Source organism: Rhinatrema bivittatum, chromosome 11 (genome assembly GCF_901001135.1).
Source record: "Rhinatrema bivittatum chromosome 11, aRhiBiv1.1, whole genome shotgun sequence".
Taxonomy (NCBI): Eukaryota; Metazoa; Chordata; class Amphibia; order Gymnophiona; family Rhinatrematidae; genus Rhinatrema; species Rhinatrema bivittatum.
This window is the reverse complement of record NC_042625.1, coordinates 68,022,492-68,044,707: the sequence shown is the minus strand read 5'-3', so window position 1 is coordinate 68,044,707 and position 22,216 is coordinate 68,022,492. Positions and strand designations below refer to the sequence as shown.

Here is a 22,216-nt window from a genome sequence, read left to right as displayed (position 1 = left end):
TTTCCCTTTGAAAAGCTATGGAAAGTCTGTGGGCTCTTGCTGTCCTCTCTGAGGGCAATTTTCAAAATAATTTCTGCGGGTAAAACAGTATTTCTCTCCAGAAATGGGCTTTCTAAATAATTGTTCACCTTCTATTCATTGTCCCATATTGCACATGGTTTTACCTGTGGGATGCAGGAGGGATGAGCATTTATTTGAAACAAAGGCAGTAAAATGCAACGAATGAGGCCATTTTTTGGTTTGTTCCAAATGGAACAAATCAAAAAAGGTCTCCTACAAAAGTACTTGAACATTTTCGGGTATTTTTGTATTTGTGGCATTTGAAAAAAAGGCCTCCCAAGACTCAGGCCTGCCTGGGTGGGCCTCTTCAAGCCTAGAGAGGGTCTCCAAGGACCCTATGACCTCCACACCAGGCCCAAAAAACGAATCCAGGTTTTCCGGCGTCTCCTAATTGCTGGTTTAGGGTCAGACTGGGACCTGGTCAGAACCTGCCCATGGGCAACTCAAAGTCTGCCCAGAGCCTGGTTGCAGCTCTCCCCCTGTTTCAAAATGCTGGGGCTGGCACAATCCCTCCCCAGCCCCCATTTACCCCCTTCCTGCATTAAAAAAGAAGAAGAGCAAGCATGATGCCCACCTACACTCTTTCATGTCTTGATGCTTTAACAACGGCATCCTCCACCTGGAGGATGCCTCCGAAGTGACATCTGGCTGGCACCATTAAAAAAACTACTTTTTTTTTTAATCGGTTCAGGGTTTTTTTGTTTAATTTTTTTTTGTCACATTTCATGTTTTTGTTTTTCAGTTAGACAAACAAAAGAACCAGAAAAAAATCATTAAACAAAACAAAGAAAACAAAAAAACCCCCCCAAAACCTCCTCTGAAATGAAAAACACAAATCAAAATAAAAGATTGCACATCCCTATAATTCAGAGTGTTCCCAGGGACAGGATTAGGCTGTAGTTTGGCCAGGAAAAAGTACCCACAGACAAAACAGGTGCAAATCTCTGCAGGGACTTTATCCATGGCCATAATCAAAGCAAAACCATATCCACAGTTTTATTTATTGGTGCAAACTCTGTGGGATCAAAAGTACCTGCAGTATTTATACCCTTGTGGGGAGTTTAATTATTGCCCCCCACCTCATAATGTAGATACACAAACCCAAATAGATTTATAAAAATACGACAAAGAAATTATGACTGATGCAAGAGAAAGAGAAAAAAATTCATTTCGCAGTAACAAGTCTCTTCTGTTGTATTGCATTCCCGTAAACCAGTACTCTTCCACCACAACCAGCACTTTCCCCAGCCCTCTCCCCGCACAGGCCCAGCAGTCACAGCACCATGGCAAGTTCCAGTTCCAGGTCCTTGCCCCTGCTCCCCCCCCCCCCCCCCCCCCCCCAGCCAAGATCTGCAGTTCCCCCAGTCCCCCTTCACCTCCAGGAATGATTTTCTGCCCCCCCCCCCCCGCTCTCACCTCTGTTATCAAAAGCAACTATTCTACGGGGTGACAGCAGAAGCAAAAGTTTCTTATGGCAGGCACGTGAGCAGCCTCACCTCCAATCACTTGTTGCTGGGTTCACAGGGCTGCCCACGCCTTGTGGTGCCTCATTAAACTGTGGGTAAACTTGTGGGACTTTGAACTGCAGACAAAAACTGCTTACAGGAGAGCAGGATGAGAGGTGCAACTGCTAATGTAAGATAATGGCCGCTTTTCTTCTGCCAGGGTTGGAAGGGAAGGGGGAGGGGGTACCAAATAGCCGCCTGTGACTCGGCAGCCTCAGGTTGTAGACTTCTGAACTAGTCCTAGATTTCTGACAAGCCCATCCTTGGGCATTACTGGTACTTGATTTAAAATGGCAGCAGCACTGGGTTGTAATTTGTAAAAACCAAAGCTGCCTAAACGTCTCCCTCGTGGGTCACTAGACGACTCTGAGATCTCAGAACTAGGTGCTCCTGCACGCCATGGGAGAGAAAGCATGTCTGGATATCCTGTTTTCCTCTTTGGGGGTTAGCATTCAGATTGCCGGATAGGATTCCTTTCGTCGCAGGCACTTTGTTGGAGAAATCTTTGAGGACATGCCAGATGTGAGCACCTGTTCCCAGGCTTAGTGGGACAAAGATATTTCAGGTGGCCTGAGACATCCAGCGATTATGGTGGTTAGCATCCTAACAAGCTCTGCTCACTACGTGTACCGGGTTAAAAAAGAAACTCTTCAGCCAGCTGTTCCGAGCCATCCAGACCCCATTAGGCATAGGCAACTACTTAGAGAGCCAGATTTTGAAGGTGCTGTAAATATTAAGGCCAAATAGGAGCCTGCTTCTGCTTGCTTTAGGGCCATGTGCTCTCAGGGATTCAAAAGGATGCTGCCATGGCATTCTGCCTATGGGTACCAAAATCTTAAATCCAGCCCTGGAGTCTTTCACTTCCCCTGTTGGATTTCTGGTTGAAAGGTGGCTTTTGAATTTGATCTGGGCAGGGTTCCTAAATGGGGTGACTAATTGGCTCCATGTCAACTGGACAGGCGAAGCCAGCCCTTTTTTTACCCCATTGTGCCTATGGACTTGAAGTTCCCGTTTTTCTTGAAGAAATTAGAACTTCAGTATGGCAAAAACCAGGACCAGTGGACCAGCTCAGCCTGATCATCTGAGTCAGAGTCAGTTGGCATCCTGGAAGGAGACTCAATTGTTCCTGGATTTTGTTTGTTTCTTACTTGTATCTCCATTGCATTGTGGGATGTGTAGGCCCTGCTCCTTCCCTTGGAAATCAGCACTGCAGGTACCAGAATGCAGCAGGAGGCAGGCAGCATGTTAACAAGCTTGGACAGGTGTGCGTGAGACTGAGGCTGTTTTATTGTGCAAGAGAGAAAAAGATTGTGTGTGCAGGTCTGTGAGCTAGTATGACAGAGTAGCAAGAGTATTAGGGTGGCTCTTTGTGCGAGAGGGAAGCTATTGCGTGTGCTGTGAAACTGAGGCTGTGTGTAACCCAGTAATGTAATAAATGGCAACAGAAAAAGACCAAATTGGTCCTTCCAGTCTGCCCAGGTGAGATTCTTCCACTTTTGTTAGAAAAGCATACTTGTGACAAATGCCGTGGTTTATGTGAATGCTTTTAGTGAGTATGCATGTCAGAAAAGGAGTGTGTTTGTGTGTGAGTGTGAGAGAGAGAAGGAGGCAGTGTGTGTTTGAGAGATAGAGTATGTTTGTGCGTGTGCATGTCTTTTTTTCCAGCTTACATATGCATCTTCCCATTGCTGGTCAGTATATGCATGTAAGGTCCATGGCATAGGAACATTTGTGCTTATGTGGATGCTGCAATGGATACCATCGTGCTGTCTTCAATGCAGTCAATGTCACAGAACTTAAGCATGTAATTGTGAAAGTCAGGCGGGTAAGCTGAAAACAATGGACAGGGACAGAAATCAGATTCCTCTAGCACTGCCTGTAAAGAAAACTTATAAAGCCAGTGCTGATTTAGAATCTCCCTCTCTAGGCAATGTGACCAACTGGCACCTCTGCCTGGTAGAGTTCTGCCTCTGAACCTTTCGCTAGTTCTATGCCCCTTCCATTAGCTATAGAAGGGGAATCTCTCCCGATATAACCTTTCTATTGAAGAGCATCTAGAGCACAAGGGGGAGATGAGTGTTAGAAAGGGGGCTAATCTTTTAAGGCAGTCAGAGAGAGGAGCAATGAGCATAACCTCACCAGCAGGTTTACCAAACATTTCTCAGTAGCTAAAGATTAACTAGATGTTAAAAAGCATGCATAACTCTGATACAACAAACATGTAATTAGCAAAGACAAAGAGGTGGGTGTAGCTGATTATTTAATTCTTTGCTTCACCTTTCTGCTAGGCTGACTCTTTCAGCCCACCAGCAGTTAATTCAGTCGCTGGCTTTTTTTCATCCTCCTCTCCCCATTACGGTTTTGTGACTACGTGCTGCTGCTGCTATGTGTGTGTGTGTGTGTGTGTTTTAAAGGTAGTCTGAATAATGTGAAGGGGTCCACTGCTAGTTGGGGTGTAGAATACCTTTAAATAACCCAAAAATCACGTCAGCAATACAATGAACTATACAGGTCCCATGCTTTTTTTAAACTGTTTTGTTATGTCATTGCAGGAGATGATTGTGGTATGAACAACACACTGTGAAGACGTCTCCTACTCTGACACTATGTGGGGGAACATTTTAAGACGGAGAACTAGATCTCAGACAAACTAGCCCGCACCCTCCTTGGCCCAAGCCAGGGGAGGGGTGGGGGGGGGGGGGGCTCGCTCTGCATTTGCCTTTGATTAGAAAGCATTGCATCCGAGCCAGTAAGAAACTAACATAAGAAAAATAAAATAATGAAAGAGGAAAGTTTACGCCCAGAGAACTCAGGCCCTGTAATCAGATCTGTCTGTCTTTGCACACCCCCTTCCTGCTTGCTAGCAGGATTTATTACTGGAGTTTTGTCACAGACAGAGGCTAATCCAGTCAGCCACAAGACGAAAAGCCACAACAGATGAATGAAGACGGGCTTGTAACTGCAGAAAGCTGGCCTCGGGAGTTAGTCACACACAGGAACTTTTGAACCTTTGAAATGCTTGCTCACACATCTGTTAGTGGAAAAGTGAAAGCTGTTTGAGGGCTCGTCACCCCCATCACTACCAGACTACCTTTCATACCAAACTGTTTCCCAAAGGGCAGTTGGTACACGTTTTAAAGATGTGTCTGGCCCAGCAGCTTCCTTCTGGCTTCCAGCTCAGTCTGGCTTTGACGGGACCTATGGCACCATGAGCCTCATTGACAGCTGCCTGGGGATTTCCCCCATTCTCTCTCTCCCTCCCCATCCCAGCCATCACAGGGAGAGTTCAATAACTGAAGGATAAAGGACACGGTTTCCCCACCCCCTTCCCAATCCCTGCACAGGTGCGCTCTTGAGCCACCCGGTAGGCGTCACTGTTGGGCAGTGATTGTGATGCTCTCCCTCTGGAGTGGGATGAAGGCTGCCTCTGCACCATCCACCAGTTTACCCAAGGAGGAGAAGCTGAGCCCAGAAATCCAATACAAGGTGTCCATAGGCTTCTGTTGGGCCCCATTTTTCTGGGGAGCACACCAGCTTTCTTATGTGTGAGTGCATGTGTGTGCACATGTGCGTGCATTCTCTTACCTTTCTCTTTACCTTGTCTATTATATTTATTAACGTGTTTCTTAGCAGTGCCTAATTTGCATTACTCAGAATTGGAATCTGCATTCATTATGCTGACTTTACATAGTCCTAATAGCCTAAAAGACTGTACTAAATTAACAAAGCTACGTCACTACAGGGCTTCAATAAATGATTAGCGTGCGTCATACAGGTATGCCAAAGGAGGTTCCCTCCCCAAAGAGCTTATAATTGTAAGAGGTAAGAAATGGCGACAGGAGAGAGAGAGGAGCAGTTACAGGCACTGACTCACAGAGGTGTGCCTGCAGAGACTGCTTAAAGAGTCTGCTTTAAGAGTAGTGAATCTTTTATTTCTCTTTATTTCTAGCATGAGGCAGGGCATTTTTGCTACCTTGTGCAAACAATTACCATGCTGAACCCCTCCTCGTTCTGTTTTATTTATTTATTTTTAACACAGAATGTTTGTTGTTTTTCCTCAATAACCAAAACACAGTAGAAACTGTCAGTCTCACACTCTGTCACAGGCCCCCTTCCCTACCAAAAAAAAAGCCCTGCTCCCTCTGGCAATCTAAACTTTCAAAAACTGACACTGCCCCTGAACCTATTTTATCCCATCTGCAGGTCTAAAACATCAAAATTGGGCAGAAATGATTCCAAGGTGCTCCAGCTCCACCAAGCGGAGAGGAAAAATGGTGTCAATTGGCCCTGTAGCTGCCGCCATTTTGTTGTACAGAAATATAAGCACCTCTGTGGTACCACCCAGAAAACCCTGCAAAAAAAAAACAACACTTGGAACCCATATGGTATTAGGCCTATTGTAACACAGGCTGGTGTGGATTTGGCTCTCAAAGTCTTGAGTAAATTGAATGACAATAATGATATAGTAAACTTCGTATATCGAAACAGTACTAACTGCCAGAACTCAAACAGGAACAACCCTATCTATGAAAAGGCAACACTGCAAATGTTGCTCCAGGCCCTAAAACATCAATACACCTCCTAAGGGGAAAACAGAACAAACCTGGCTGCTATGAATTTTTATATAGCAACTACACACTAGCAGAATACCTCAATTACACATGCAGAACACAGTCATAACCTCACCAAATACAGAGTTCACACCTTGAATATTGTGTGCAATTCTGTCATTGCATCTCAAAAGAGATACAGTGGAATTAGAAAAAGGTACAGAGAAGGGAGACCATAATGATAAAGTGGATGGAGCGATTCCCCTATAAGGAAAGGCTAAAGAGGTTAGGATGCTTCAGCATGGAGAAGAGACGGCTGAGGGGAGATATGATAGAGTTTACAAAATGAGTGGAGTGGAATGGGTAAATGCAAAACAGTTTATTCTTTCAAAATGTACTAAAGCTAGGGGCCACACAATGAAGTTCCCACATAATATATTTAAAACAAATGAGGGAATTTTTTGTTTTTACTTAACACATAATTAATCTCTGGAATTCATTGCCAGAGGATGTGGTAAAAGATGTTAGTGTAGCTTGGTTGAAAAATGGTTTGCACAAATTTCCGGAAGAAAAGCCCATAAACCATTATTAAGATGGTCTTGGGAAACCCACTGCTTATCTATCTATTCCTTGGGATCCTGCCAGGTACTTGTCATCAGGATTGGTCATAGTTGGAAACAGGATTGGGTTTGACCCAATATGGCAAATCTTATGTTCTAATAAAGAAACAATAAAGTATAAATAGAAATGTGAGACAGAAACCAAACTAGAAACTGCAACAAGCCTGATTCTGTATGCAGTGCAGCAAAATGATGAATGATTGATTTATGGTGATATTTATCACCATAAATCAATCATTCATCAAATAAGGAATATAAATCAAATCATACTAGTAAAACTTACTGATAAGAAGAATATTTCCAGCAAGTTGATGAACAGTATAACATCCAATAATTAAGGGCACATAAAAAAAATTCCAAACAACAATAAAATATTTTACAATAGCAGACATCCTCAGCTATCTATCCATACCTGAAAACGTTTAATTTCCAGTCATCCTGAGCTTGTTGTGAATGGGGATGGGGGTGGCAGCAAAAACTTTCTTTACACACACGTACACCCAGGCTCACATTTACACATACACATACATCCTGCTGGCTCCCATACCCAGCTAAGTGCTCACACACACACACACACACAATTGTGTGTCTGACCCTGCCCTAAACAAATCTCACAGAGCTAGCACTTCCTCAATGCTGGTCTCCTACAGAACATAAGACTTGCTATACTGGGTCAGATCAAAGGTCCATCAAGTCTAGTATCCTGTTTCCAACAGTGGCCAATCCAGGTCACAAGTACCTGGCAGGTCCCATGGGTAGATAGAGTCCAAGCTGCATATCCCATGAATAAGCAGTGGATTTCTGCAACTCTTCCTTAATAATGGTTAAAGGACTTTTCCTCCAGGAACTTGCCCAAACCTTTTTTTAAATGCAGCTACACCAATAGCTTTCACCACATACTCTGGCAAGGAATTCCAGAGCGTAATTATGCAGGGAGTAAAAAAATATTTTCTCTTTGTTTTAAATGTGTATTCCACATAGGTACAAAGCAGGAGCAGGTCCATCCGCAAACCCCCCCCCCCTCTCCCGTGTGCCGCCCTGTGCACCCCCTTCACCAAAGGTTACCCATTTGGTGAAGGGGGTGCCCGTTTTGCTGCTCCTCGCGCGCTGGCTGTGCGCTATTCAAAACTCGCGGGGCTTGCACTTCCTTTATGCTGAACTCGCGCATCGCGAGATCAGCATAGAGCTTTTGCTAACCGCACATGTTTTGAATTTCGCAGAGCCGGCACAGAGGAAGGGCAGGAAAACAGATTCCTTCCTAGTGGGATTCTTTTTATTCTTCGGGCGCCTGTGGGATGGGAGTTACCGAAGACCTCCCGGGCCTCTCTTCTCTCTTTGGCCGCCGGTGGGATAGGGTCCACCAGTGGCCTCATCCTTTTTTCGGCTGCCGGAGGAATGGGGGTCCACCGGCGGCCTCCTGCTATGGAACTTGACATTCTGTCTCAAATGGGGTGAGGTGGCTAAGACGAGAGGGTCCTCAGTTCATAGTTCAGACCCTGTGTTGGGATCTTAGCCAAAAAGCCGAGAATCTGCTTTCGAAGAAACCAGTGCTTCAGGTAGGACTTAAAAACAGGGGCTTACTGTAAGTTTAATAATACTTATTATTTAGTGCAACCCTTGCCTTTAACAAGAAATAACTAGATAAGGAGGGGGGGGGAGATAATCATAATTAATGTAATTTTATAGAGAGAATAGTCCCGAGACAGCCCTTCAGTTATATGATCTGCATACATACACATTGTTTCCTAATCGGTCCGTTCAGCTTTCTCCTGTGTGCGCCTTCCGCGCAAAACAATTCCGAGAAGTGGGTTTTTTGGTTTTTTTTTTATCTCTGTGGTCTTATTTTTTTTAAATGTTTCGTTTCTCAGACATGAGGGCCTTAATCTTTTCTTATACACATGTACATATATATTTACCTCTTCTTACACACACCCGACGATGAGAAATCTGTCTGATTTTCCACCATTTCCAGATCATAGTAAAAGTTTCTATTAATAAATAAAAAAGTCGAACCCGCCGTGGCTGTGAGAACGGGATTCCCTCTGACGTCATTGCTAGGTTACCAAACAAACACAAAGAAGACAACGCCATATATGGTTATCTGCGTCACAGGAACTCCAGCTGGGCGGGGTTAGGAATCCCTGCTCCTGTTTAAGGGGGGGCAAGGAAAAGAACCCCTAAATTTCGTGAACGGCGGGGCGCAGGGGGCTGGTTTTCACGGGGACGTTGGTAGGGGCCCTGTTGAGAAGATTCCCCAAGTTTGGAAGCCCGTAGTGGTCCCGATGATTGGTTTCGGGGCGGTTGTAGGAAGGCTTCCCAGTGACGTCAGGAGAGGGGGCCGAAACCTCTTGTATAAATATGAAGGCAGAGCGGCGTTTCATTCATAAGATTTCAAACAGAGCTGCGGCGAGGATCTTTCTCTTGGAGTCGGTGGAATTTCTTGCATTATATTTTATTTTTAGCACAAAAATAAAAAGGGAAAGGATGGAATAAGGGACCTCCCCTTTCAAATTTAATTAATTTTTTAAATTATTATTTTTAAATACCCAGAGAAGACAAGCATCAAAAATCGCGTTGGAACTTTCCTTCAGTTTCAGAATTTTTGCAATCGGCCTCATCGGATTTGCTTTTTAAAAAATTATAATTTTCACTGTGAATTGACATTGCAAAGAAGAATCTTGACCAGACGCGCAGGACATTTATTTCCTTTCCTTTGAATTTTTTTTTTTTGAACGTCAAGATACCTCGATCATAAATATGCAGGTTTCTACTGCCTCCTGCCCGATGGTTTTCAGACGTACCAGGGGCTTTGGAGGTGCGGGGCAGTGAAAGGTGCTTCACGGCTCTTCTCGGAGAAAGTAACCTTTAGAGCAGCAAAAACCAGCGGGGATCGGAACTGCCTGGCTGGTTGCAAACAAGAGGTTTGGAGACTGTCCTTCTGAAGTTGCTTCCTAAATCTTGCAATAACAATAACAAAAAAAAAAGGACAGAGAAGGAGAAGCTTTGGGTCAACAAACTGAAAGCAACCTACAAACTCTTTGTAATTGTCTGTGTCGTTTGTGCCCGAAGGAGCACTACTTAATAATTTAGTATCATCTCTGATCTACATCTATACTTATAGTGACATTTGCTCACAGTTGGATTACGGGCGCCCCAGACAAGGACTTCCTTTGCCAGAGGACATGTATCAAGGGTTCCCTGGAGACTACGATTCGACCTCCCGGTGTAGCTCTTCGCCCTCTGCCGAGTCCCAGTATCTCTCTTCCGTTGATTCTTTCGGCAGCCCCACCGCCGGCGCCACCTCGCAGGTAAGGAACCGCAACTCTGCCCCGGCCCCACGGGCCTGGGGGGAGGGGGGGAAGAGGGAGGAGCCTACACACGGAGATGCAGTTCCTCCCTGGTCAGAGGTTCTGTTCAAAAAGAGCATCCCCCGCCTCCCTTTATTCGTAGAACATTTGTCAGCTACTTTTTAAAAATAAAATTAAGGGCAAAGGGTGGATGCTAAGGAAGGAGCATCAGGGTTGACAGATCAACCCAGAAACATGGGATCAATGCACAGTGAAAAGTTGGCACCTCACAGCAGGAGCTTGTGCTTGCTCAGATTTGGAAAGACGAGAGACACTTAACAGAGAGCGACCGAGGGCAGAGAGGTCCAGGGTCACCAAGGAGGAGACTATGTTGGTTTTAGTCTTGCAAAAAGTCTTCTCGAATTATTATTTTTTTGGGGCGTATGTTATTGCTCATTCATGCAAAATGCAAAAGTATCTATCTATATATATAATTTTTTAAAATATGCATTTATTTATTGATCAAGTAGCATGAATTTTGTATAGCCAGTGATTGTTTTGCCTGTGGCTGTTTTTTATGGCTCTGAGGAGACTCGCTGGTGCTTAACATGAAGCTAGAGGAACATGTTTGGTGCTTTTAATTTTCTGAGGTGCAGGGGTCAATTGGTAGCCAAAACTAGAAGTATCTGCTGGCTAGCGAAGAAGACCAGGACATTGTCTTAAAAGAGAGAATAACAGAGGCAGGCAGCACCTTTATAGGCTAACCAGTTTATTGAGGCAGGGGTTTAGGAGGACCAGAGTCCACTTCATCAGAAAATATGGCCCAGAAACTCGCAGGCGGATTGCTCTTTTCCAGAGCTTCATTTGTGGGGTAAAAAGGTAGCAATCGGTGGAAAAAAGGTTTGGGCAGATTCTGCGCACGGTTTCCCTTGTCTCTTATTTAAAAATTCGTGATTTGTTTTTTTGCCGCGTCGGCTCGTTCGCGGTGCTTGCGTGCGGACTTTGGCGTCAGTGGGAGGGCGGGGGAAGTAAAGCCACGCCCACCTCTTTGCATTATAAGACACGTGGGTCAGGGAAAACTTTAACCTGATTCGAGCCTGCAGAGTGAGATGGGAGGCTGATTAGAAAGGGGGGAGAGGGTCACCCTATATCACTTTCACTGATTATTCAAATACATTCCGTAGACACAACCGTAAAATAAGCCTATGAATTACTTTTAACAAAGCACTGATAATATTGGAGAGCTGTATTAGGACAGAGCTTCCATGCCTCCCAAACTACATTAAAAAAAATCAAATAGTTCCCTAAGTAATAAGAAAACCGTGTTTTAATACTTATTTTAGGTTTAATTTTGAGAGAACCCCTTCTCTTACAGATCTAGTTTGCCTATTACCATAAGCAACCAGTGTCAGCCAGTTAGAAACTATGCACACCAGGAAAACTAGGGGTTCGAAAATAGTGCAGATAGTCATAGTAATGTCTCACTCCAGCAATATGTAAAATATAAATATATGTATAATAAAAATATATTTGAATAAACTGGAAGATGATCATAATATCAACAGATGGAGCACTGGAGACAGGAAGCAAGGAACACAGATTTCCAGGACTAACTGGTTCCATTTATTTATTTATTTAGAAGACAGACTGAGCTAGTCCTGGCTTTAATCCTAGTGCATGCATGGACTTGTAGTTCTCATTTCCCTAAGAAAATCAGCTCTACAAGTCTGTACATGCAGAGGGGCAATGCCAGAACTGGATCATCCTGTCCTGAAAAACTGGAGCCAGCTGGTAACCCCACGACACTGTGGTGTACATCTTATGTATCTGTCAGGGAAATGTCATCTGATGAAGTGGACTCTTGTCCTAGAAAACCTATGCCTCAACAAATCTGTTATATAAGGTGCCAACAGACTATCATTTTTGTGTAGCTTAGAGGATATGCTGACCATATTACTGTCACAATTGGCTCTCAGAGTGGTGGTCAACTTTGGAAGAAGAGGGGGCAAACAGGGGCAACTGCCCTGGCCCTCACACTCACCCCCAGCCCTATAATTTCCTGTCAGCTTGGGGGTAGAGCCAGACATGTTTCCTTTACAGGTGAAACATGTCAGCATTCCAGGGTCTCACTGTAGCTGACTTGGCCAAGGCTTCTGCACCCATAAGGTCAGCAGTGTTATGATTTTATTAATGAATAATTTCTGAGAAGTGAAATACCAGCTGGGTTAATTCCGGAGGCTGCTTTCTGCCACTAAACACCCTCCTTTCATTCACAAATGGCAGGGAGGCAGGGAAGATGCTGAAGGAGGTATAATTGGGCACAGATAGGAGCCATACATATTGATGGTCTGGAATTTTAGGGCTTAAGGATATTGTGAACCAAAAAGGCTGAAAAAAGCATTAATTGTGATATTCTGACATGCAATCTGTAAGAGACCCACCTTGGAAAGGAATATGAATTTGTGTTAAAATGTTTACTATTCCTTGCCCTGTACTGAGCTAGTTAACCTTACAGCAATATCCTATTTATCAGTCAGAACTTAAAAGGTATATAGAGGGGGTGCTGTTATTGGCCATGTGCCCTTTTGAAACACTACACAGTGCCAAACAATATATGATTTATAATTTTTTGATGCTGAATTAACTTATTTTAAAGAGATAAGGTGTAAACATCCTATCTGTGTTCTTTGAATGCTTCAGTTGCATGCAAATCAAATCCATTAGGTTTCAAAAATTCCATTTTCCAGTGATTTAATACAGTCCTGGATATTGGAGAACTGGGGAATTACCAAAAAAAAAAAGAAAAGCTCCAGTATCACCTGCTTGTGCTTCACAGATTGCTTCAGAAATGTTTTAAAATAATGTAGCAGAGGGAATGGAATTCTATCAGATGGAAAAACAGAAAAAAACCCCCCCAAAACAAGCCTTGCACTGTTGCTTCTAACAGGCGGGGGGTTTTTTTTTCTCACTGTTTCATAGGAGAAATGTTTAGGAATAATAGAAATCAGATATTTTATAGTTTGCTCAGGAGTGAGGTAACGTGGAAGATGGAGACAAAGTAACAGATATGTATCATGACATTTAGCTTTTGAGTTCGATAGTAACTTTTTAAGCACAGTAAATCTTCTATATATTATATTATTTAAGTATCATGCATGGGGCCACCTCCTGTTGTCACACATTTCTGATTTTGGACTGCCCGAGGAAGGGGAAGTTAATGAATGTATTGCTTTTGCTCACTCATTTGAATTCACCTTATTTTAAGCTGTCTGCTGATAATTCACTGTGAATGGGGGGGGGGGGGCTGTGTAGGTTGACAGGGCTCCCTGTTGCAAAGACAGCATAGTTACAGCTTTCCCAGACCACAAGGGGTGTACTCTGGCTGGGGCCCCGCAGTATTTGGAAATGTGGGAGGAGAGATGAGCCTTGAAGGGGGACGAGCCATTCTGTAGAGGATCTGGGCATCCCCACCCCTCGTGTGCACTGGCTCTGGATAACAGCTCCTATCTGACATTATGGAGAGGCTGCCGGAGGTGGGTAGGGGAAGGGGGCAGGGGGCAGGGGGAGCCACAGGGCTAGGTAGGCAGCAGTGGTGTGGGGGTCGGTGGAAGGCCTGTGTCTGGATTCAGGAGGTAGTCAGAAACGAGCAAACTAAGGCACAGTATGAACCTGAAGAGATTATGTAAGTTGTAGTATGGCATAACGTGCCTGCTAGTACCACATTTCTACAAATATAGCTAAACTGTATCTGAAAGAGTGGGCTGTTACACTGAAGCCTGAACTACCAGCTGATCGAGCTGTATAAGAGAAGGAATTCTTGGGAAGTGGATGGACAGGGGATACGATTATCTCTTACAGGTCTTTTTTGATAACACAGACATGCAGAATTTGCAGCTTGAAAACAAATTAAAACCATACAAGAAAAAAAAAAAAATCCCAGCAAAAATATTTCCCTAGAATGGATTCAGCTCCACGAGGAAGGAGAAAGCAATCAACAAATCTCCTCCTATGCAGGAAGCAGTCTTACAATGCAGCTTCAAATTTTAAATGCCCCACTAGCCCTCATGCAGCTTCCCTTAAAGGAGGCAAGTGCTCTAAACTCTGTTCTGGAATAATTGTGGGAGTCGGGGCTGGTAGGGAGGGCCCTGCTCCTGAGAGAGGGATGCACCTTCGCATAGGAAAGACAGGATGAATCACTCCATGCTGCAAGTTAGGAATGAAGTGCTCTGGGGCCTGCTGAATGGCTCACATGCCTGACTCAGGCTCTCGTTCCCCAGGCTGGTCGTGCCAGGGGGGCTCCTGAAGCTCGGCATCCAGAATCAGAGCCTGCCAAGTGAGTGGTACTGAATTAACTCGGGGAAAAGATTGGAAGTCTGGCATGGGAGGTCACTCTGAATGAAGGCCGCAAACCATTCGGGCTTAAAGCTCCTGGACAAGGGGAGATATCCCAGCTGGTGGGTCAGTACCATGTAAATTAGAGACTGAAAGATAAAGAGCAAGGCAAAGGATCTTTAAAAGACAAAATGAAAGATTAAGTGATAAAAGCTGACTGTATAAATATGATTTCTGGCTAGCTGTCACTTTTTTTTTTTTCTCAGTGTTTTCGTCCTTTCTCGGTGTGTATGCTGACTTTATAACACCAGTTTGCTACTAACCCATTTCTAAAAGGGACAGGGAAGGGAAGATTTCATACTGTTACTCTGCTATAATCATTTCTTTTATTCATTCTTGCATCAGAGGTACTGTAAGATAGGTAGCCAATGCAGTCTATATAAATGTCCTTCAGCAGAAGAGGAGAACTCTCCAGGCGTTGCACAATTCTTACTGGAACTTGCCCTCTCTGTATTTCAGGAGTGCAGCGGTGCGGGGTGACATGCCTGGATCCTTCGTGCCAACGGTCACCGCAATAACTACCAGCCAGGACCTGCAGTGGTTGGTGCAGCCGACATTGATCTCTTCTGTGGCACAGTCCCAAGGGCAGCCCATGTCTTACCAACAGCCCTCCCTCGACCCATACGACCTGCCCGGGACTAGCTACTCCACCCCAGGGATGAGCAGCTACAGTGGGGCTGCTGGAGCAGCCTCCGCGGCGCCAACCGCAGCTTCCAGCAGGCCTACACGGGCACGGACCAAAAGACAGCGCGAAGAATCGGTGAGCTTAACTGAATCCAAGTGATGTACTTGATCAGGTTGGCCTAGACGAGGATAGGAAATTCTCAACAATCCTGTTGATTACAGTATATACTTCCAGAAGGCAGGGTTACTAGACAATTCCATGACCTCAGGGAACAGCCTGGGCTAAACTTATTTATTTGATTTATATTCCGCTTTTCGGCACTTCAGAACGGATCACGTTCGGATACTGTAGGCATTTCCCTGCTCCCCCAGAGGACTTACAATTTAAGATTGTACCTGAGGACTGGGTTTTATCCCCAGACTTGTGTTTCCAGTTTCTTAAGGAAAGACAGGACTACAATGGATCAAAACCAGGTCAGCTCTGTCGGGTCTGGCAGAGTTGCCCTGGATCCGGCGGCAGCCTTCCCGGCATGACCCTTATTTATTTACAACTTTTATATCCCTTTGTTCCGTGTTCTTTCACAACGGTTTACAAAAACGATGAAAAGATGCAAAAGTATAAATACAAACTAAAATCAGAAAGAAAAGCGAATAGACAGGATAAATAATATCATAAAACTCAACAGCATAAGAGAAAATAAAAGAAGAATAAAAACAAAATAAAAGATAAAACAATTAGCCTGCTTTAAAAAAACATTTTCCCCGACTTATGAGCAATGCCATAAAAACCTCACATACTTATCAGCAACAAATCAGGTGGATAAAAATCAATCATATCAGTCGCTGCCTTCAAAAGCTTTTCTCAAAAGATTTAAAATCAGCTTGTAATCTCAAGTCAGGTGGCAAAGAGTTTCAGACCTTTGGCCCTGCAATTGAAATAAATACATGTATTTATTTACCATTTTGAGGCCCGGAATATTTTGCTTGCCTGGGAGAGCACCCGCACTGACCTATGCCCTTTCACCCTAACAGCTGACCCCCGAGGAGGAGGAAAAGAGGAGGGTTCGCCGGGAGCGTAATAAGCTGGCTGCGGCCAAGTGCCGGAACCGACGGAAGGAGCTGACCGACCGCCTGCAGACGGTGAGTGCCTCAGGGTCTCAGACCAAGGGCCGGGAATTAAAAACTGTGAATTAAAAAAAAAAACAAAAAACCACAGACAGAGGCAAAAAAGCCTGCCACAATGTGAGTATGTAGCATGCGCATTCAACGCCTGTACTTTGCACCGCCTAACCCTGTGTAATCCAATAGTTTACAAACAAGTTCCCGCCAGTCATTTTCCGGCATCTGTTTAAAATAGCAGGAATATTGCTAAAGGCGTGAATTTGATGCCCGCGCTAAATTCATTGCTTTTGTGAAAAGAGGAGCAGGTTGCATCCGCCTCTCTGCCCCGGTTAGTTGGACTGGTCATATGGTGCCCAGATCTGGCTGGCATTCCCACCAGTTGTCATATACCCCCCAAGCTTCAGCTGGCAGCGAGGAGGCAGCTCTGTATTGGGGCGGGGCAGGAAGTGCATTTCTATTCTCCTTTTTACAATTTTTTTTGAAGAAGGACCCTGTGCAGCCTTCAAGGCTCATCATTTCTTATTCTTTGTTGATACTGGAAAAGATGCTTGCATTTTGACAGCCGAGTCACCGGCTCCATTTATCCCCTCAGAGGACAGAGAGGAAACAACTTGTGAGGGAGGGAAAATTGCAGAATCTAGTAGAAGTCAGCTCAGAAAACTATCTTTTTTTTTGTTTCTTCTCGTTAGCAAATGCAAAGCGGAGGATGAAAGCAGATCTTGAGTTACCCTCACCTTAGTATTCGCTGCAAAGCTGGTGGCAGAGTTGGTGGCAGAGTTGGTGGCAGACAGCACTTTTCCTCCAACCCCCACCCACCAACCAGAGCCGGTGCTGCCATTAGGCGATCTAGGCGGTCGTCTGCAGCACCAAAAGTTTGCTGGCGACAAAATCCTGCCAGCGCCAATTCCGTCAAAGAAGTGCTGGAGCTTCTGCCACCCATAGGAAGGAGCGCTGTGCTGGAGCTGCCACAAATAAATTGGGAAGGAAGGTGCGTGACCAAAGGTGGCCCAGGGTATCAAATGCTCCTGCCACCATCTCCCCTCAATTTGAGGTTAAAAGGCTTGGGATGCCAGTCTCCACTGGTGTTCTCTCCTGGGGCTTTTCCCCTTCCCCCACTGAAGCTGCCGTGGCTACAGACGGAGGCTCACAGCACCCACCAGTGTTTTTCCCAGGGCCTCGTCTTTGCCCAGACTGTGTCGGCATCCATGCCTGGTGCTAGAGAGGTGTGAAGCTCAGAATATGTAACGCGAATGGTACATATAACTACATATTGACTGGCTGACAGCCTGCTTATCTGAGAATATAAAAGACTGATGTGTGCATTATAGTTAGGGCTTCTGATTTTAGGTTTTAACGATAAAAACGCCCCAATGCAAAAAAAAAAATTAAAAAAAAATAGGCGAGTGTTAGATATACATCGGAAAACATTTCTCTCACCCCTTTCCTTGCCCTGCTTGGTTTTATATTCTGTTTTGAAGCATTTTCTGCACTGATAACTTTTCAGCTGCACTTGTGGGTGTACTTAATTCAGCTGGAAAAGTTACCCAACAATAGTATGTGTACTGCAAAAATCCCAATAAACACTGAATTTTGTACTCACAAAGCTTCCCTAATCAGAAACAGAGAAACAGGATGGCAGAAAAAGACCACTGCGGCCTATCTAGTCTGCCCAGTCCACACCAGTTCTATAATCCCCTATCACTCCCTCAGAGATCCTCTGTGTTTATTGCATGCTTTCTTGAATTCAGACACTAAACACCTAAATTTACAATTTATAAACACTGAAGAACAGAAGTCCTAATTCTATGGTAATCGGAAGCAGAACATAAATTCTGGCACTAGTGCACTGGCCGGTAGATGTGGTCCTGCTCTGTTCAAAAGCTAGGAGTGTAACTTTTAGGCACAAGTGCATTGGGGTGAGGGTCCCCCCTGCATTCTGAAGTTGGGAGTAGGGATTCTGGGACCAGTGCACTAGTGCACAGTACAAAGAGGTGTGAAAGTTCGAGTCGCTCTGGATTGTCTGTCCTGATGTTGGCTTGTCCATTCCTGTTCCTCCTGCAGGAGACGGATGTCCTGGAAGAAGAGAAGGCAGAGCTGGAAGCCGAGATCTTGGAACTGCAGAAGGAGAAGGAACGCCTGGAGTTTGTCCTAGTAGCTCACAAGCCCAGCTGCAAAATCCCTTACGAGGAAGTGCCTGATCCGAGCCAGCCCGGCACTTCAAGTGAGGTGAGCTCTTTGGGGATGGCTGTCAAGGAGGACCCTTTTGGGCCATCTGGCTTCCAGTCCGTGCCCCTCCATTACCAGCAGACCCTTGGCATCCCGGTCCAGGGCTCAGGACCGGCGGAGGTAGCCTTTTCTAGTTCTTTCTATACACACAGTGAACAGCTGAGCGACCAGTTCCCTGCTAATCCCTCATACACGTCTTCGTTTGTGTTCACCTACCCAGAGGGATCCATGTGTGGAGCAACTCACCAGCGGAACAGCAGCAGCGATCAGTCCTCCGACTCCTTGAATTCTCCCTCCCTGCTTGCTTTGTGAACAAACTAGGAACAAATGCTACCACCACCCCCCCCCCCCCCTCCTCTCCCCAAATAACAGAAATGCGAACTCGGCACACGCTTCACATGGGAGGGGGTGGAAATGGGAGTGCCAAAAATAAGATGCAAATGGAGAAAAGGATTATTTCGACTACTACTGCCGACGATGTTCCTTCCTTCCTCCTTTTTTTTTTTTTTTCTCCTCGTCCGCATTCTCTTCAACCTTCGAAAAGCAAAAAAGTTGGCAGACTTTTCTTGGGGGTGAAAGGACCTACCCCCCATCTCCACTGAATTAAAAAAAAAAAAAAAAAATTCCCAGGAGCACAGGAATTGTTGATGCAGATGGAATTGCACAAGCTAAGAAGACGCCCCCTTCTATATTAAATCTGCTGGGATCCCCCCCTCACTCATCCTTTGAATCCAAGGCCTCGCTCGCACGTGCGGTGGTCACGGGAAGCTTTGCACACTGCTTCACTAGGAGGCACAGGAGGAAAAAGCACTTTCAGGTCCCACCTTTTATTTTGCAAATTTTCACCCGTAAAAAAAAGTCCTTCTCTAAAATTTTTTTTCAAAATCCTCTTGATTTCCAGAGTGGAGCTGGCATTGCTAGATTCACCCAGGAACGGGGCTAAAGCGAACAACATTTTGAAGCCTATTCTCCCTCCCCCCCCCCCCTGGAAGGTCTGCACCTTTTGAGCCTGTGCAGGCTTAATATCTCTGTGAACGTTTCCAATATCCTCTGGGGGGGATCTGGGGTGGAGGAAGGGAGAAGGTTGCTCATTCACCTGTTTAGTTTCATACCTGCCCCTGCTCTCTTTTGGGACCTGCAACTATAAATTGAGCTATAAATTGGATTTGTTTTTTTAAAATGTGGTTTTGGGGGGGGGGGGGGTTTCTTGTTGAGCAGTGTTAACCCCCTCCCTACCCCCCACCCCCCAAAAAGTAATCGGTTTGCCAGCATTTTTGTGAACAGCATGTACACACTGGAGCCTGCCTTGAACTCCTGGGGTTTCCCTCCTTTTTGGCACATCCTGAAAAGTGAACAAAGAAAGATGGGATCTATACATATATATTTTATTTTTTTGACATTTTTTTTAAATACTGTGAAATGATCCTGGAACATTGTACTGACTTTCTTTTTTGTGTGGGGTTTTTTTTTGTAGTGTTCCATTTTGGGGTATTTAATATTGTTGCACACACATTTCTATACTTCACAACTCATTGCTGGGGGCAATTTCTGACTGCTAGCGCGAACTATTTAATTTAGCATCCCCCTCCTCCACCACAAACAAATTAGAGACACCCTTCTCAGTCCTGGCAAAAGTCATTTGAATCCTTCCTGCAAACCAGCACACCCTGCAGAGTTTCTTTCCTTGAGGGAGGTACCAGGCCTGCCTCATCCTACTTCTCTGTGGTCTCCTGCTATTTCAATAATTAATAAAGACAGGGATTTCACACCCCATCCTAGAGTCAGGACTGCAGTACGAGCAATGATCCTTCCCATACAGAATTGTGGGGGGTGGAAGGGGACTGCTGGATGTACCCCCTGATTTCTGCCTGTAAGCCTTGTCTTCCAAAACCTCGTCATCATCTTGTAAAAGGCCAGAGGACAAATCTCTCTGTGAGGTGATGTTGGACTGAATGTCAGTTTATTTTTTTTTTATTAAGGCTGTGACCTCCAGTTTTGAGTGGCTCACCTCAAAGCTGGCTGCCTTGAATTTCTAGTATTTTATTTTTTTTTTAGCTCTGGAAGAAACCGTGCCAGCAAGCACCAATGTCCGCTGAGGATATGAGTCAGGACTTCCACCTGACCCGAGTCTTAACTGGCAAGGTTTCCGGTTACTGCCAAAACCCACCTCCGTCCCTACTCCACTGCATTCTGGCACTCGCACTACAGAAAATAACATGGGTTGAGGAACGACAAAACAGAAAGGGGGATGTACAGTTATGAATGAGGCTCAAGGTTCCTTATCAAAACCAGCAGAAGCTGGAAGTCCACAGATGCAGGAGGACGCTACCAGGCCAATCCCCTTCTTCCACCATCCCCCCAACCCCCTGTATCCCCAGTACTTGACCACAAGCACCAGAATTTAGTGAGATGACATTTTAAGAAAACCCAGGATTACATCATTCTGTCATAAGAACCCTAACTAATGAAATTGTAAACGAACGTGTATATACCCTTTTGAGGAGGGGGGAATCTATCACTATCTGCCGTGCCCAAAACTCTCAGAAATCCTTAGTGTCCGTTCTGCTGCTGGCATCTCTTCCCTCCCGAGTGAAGCAGAGATCATCAGGGGATGTGTATATCAGAAAAGAAGATCCCAAATTACCTAATCTCAGAATTGCTTAAAATAACAGTAAAAGAACACTGGGTGGGAAACTATCCATTTCTTTATATTATCAGAAGTGCCATGCTGGGTCAGAGCAAGGTCCATCAAGCCCAACATCCTGTCGCTGAGAGTAGCCAGTCTGGGTCACAAGCACCAAGTAGGTCTTAATTTGCGAAAAAAACAAAAAACCCCCAACTCAAATATGGTATGGGAGAATCCAGAAAAAGCCTGAAGCAGTAATGGGTTTGCAAAAATCTGAATTTTAGACCTTTTCTGGAAGAAGTGTGTTTGCCATGGTAGTTTGCTTGCATGAGCAGAAATAAAAGATTCACACAGTGAGGCTACCCCTTTTATTGCACTTAACTTAATACATTTCTTTACTAGTTTTTGAGAGTTGTACTCCCTTCCTCAGGTCCTCTCTGAGGTCCTTTATTGAACTCAACAAACTGTCCTGGTTGAAATTCTGTAGGCATCCTTACAAAAAAAAAAAAAGCCTTGCTCTGTGGCTGTGAAGAGTAAAGGTAAAAAAACAAAACCAAATCTTTTAAAAATAAGAGCAAAGCTTTCAGTGTGCTGGTTTGGAACACCTTCAAACAGTGAGAGAGCTTGTGAAAAAAAACCCCAAACATTGGGTGGGTAGGCTGGAGGGCAGAATCCTCATTTTATACTGACCAAATCGGCAATGTGTGTGTATCAAGGTTGGAGCTCGCCCGCCGTGCTTTGCTTCGCTCGCTGCTATGTTGTGAAATGTGTACAGCACAACGTTCTCCTCCAACTATTTAAGATTTTGTTACAGACCAAGTATCTATATTATGTGTACAGTTTAAAGCGTTTCTATACATTAGTGCTTTTTAAATGCAATGTATATTTTATAGAACTGTAATTTGTAACTGAGACCCATGCGCGTCGGCAAAGACCTGTGTAGCTTTTAGTGCCTAAACGTTGCTAACTTGTTAGTTTGTGACCAGGCTCATTATTATTATTATTATTTTTTTATTTTTACATTTTCTTTTTAAAGATTTATTTTTCTCTATGTAGTATTAAACTTGGCAGAGGCAGGCTGGCAGGTTTTCTGTACTGTATTAGTGACTGTGTTAGCTCCAGAAATATCCCCATTCTGCGTTTTCCAACTGCACCCTGTGTCGAGGAACTCAGTAAACATGTCAAATAAAGCTTCTAAAACACA

The 22,216-nt window shown here is 44.6% G+C and overlaps 1 protein-coding gene across 3 annotated transcripts; it reads left to right on the top strand.

Annotated features, from left to right (window-relative positions):
* Nucleotides 1-9,117: 9,117 nt before the first annotated feature.
* On the top strand, nt 9,118-22,216 carry FOSB (FosB proto-oncogene, AP-1 transcription factor subunit). Of its 3 annotated transcripts, none has more exons than XM_029571484.1 (5): nt 9,118-10,043; nt 14,874-15,174; nt 16,071-16,178; nt 18,222-18,386; nt 18,607-22,216. In XM_029571484.1, exons 2-5 carry the CDS (start codon nt 14,896-14,898, stop codon nt 18,670-18,672), a joined length of 618 nt encoding a protein of 205 aa, XP_029427344.1. In that variant the 5' UTR covers nt 9,118-10,043; nt 14,874-14,895; the 3' UTR covers nt 18,673-22,216. The 3 variants fall into 3 exon arrangements, with proteins under 3 accessions (XP_029427344.1, XP_029427345.1, XP_029427343.1); XM_029571485.1 differs by adding an exon at nt 13,610-13,614 and having other exon boundaries at nt 14,877-15,174; nt 18,222-22,216; XM_029571483.1 differs by having other exon boundaries at nt 18,222-22,216.

Excerpts from the sequence above, each read along its gene's own strand:
- FOSB (XM_029571485.1), top strand. The coding sequence starts at position 9,918 with ATGTATCAAGGGTTCCCTGGAGACTACGATTCGACCTCCCGGTGTAGC. Across the intron at positions 15,175-16,070 it reads AAAGACAGCGCGAAGAATCG|CTGACCCCCGAGGAGGAGGA; the intron begins GTGAGCTTAACT and ends TCACCCTAACAG. Across the intron at positions 16,179-18,221 it reads TGACCGACCGCCTGCAGACG|GAGACGGATGTCCTGGAAGA; the intron begins GTGAGTGCCTCA and ends TTCCTCCTGCAG.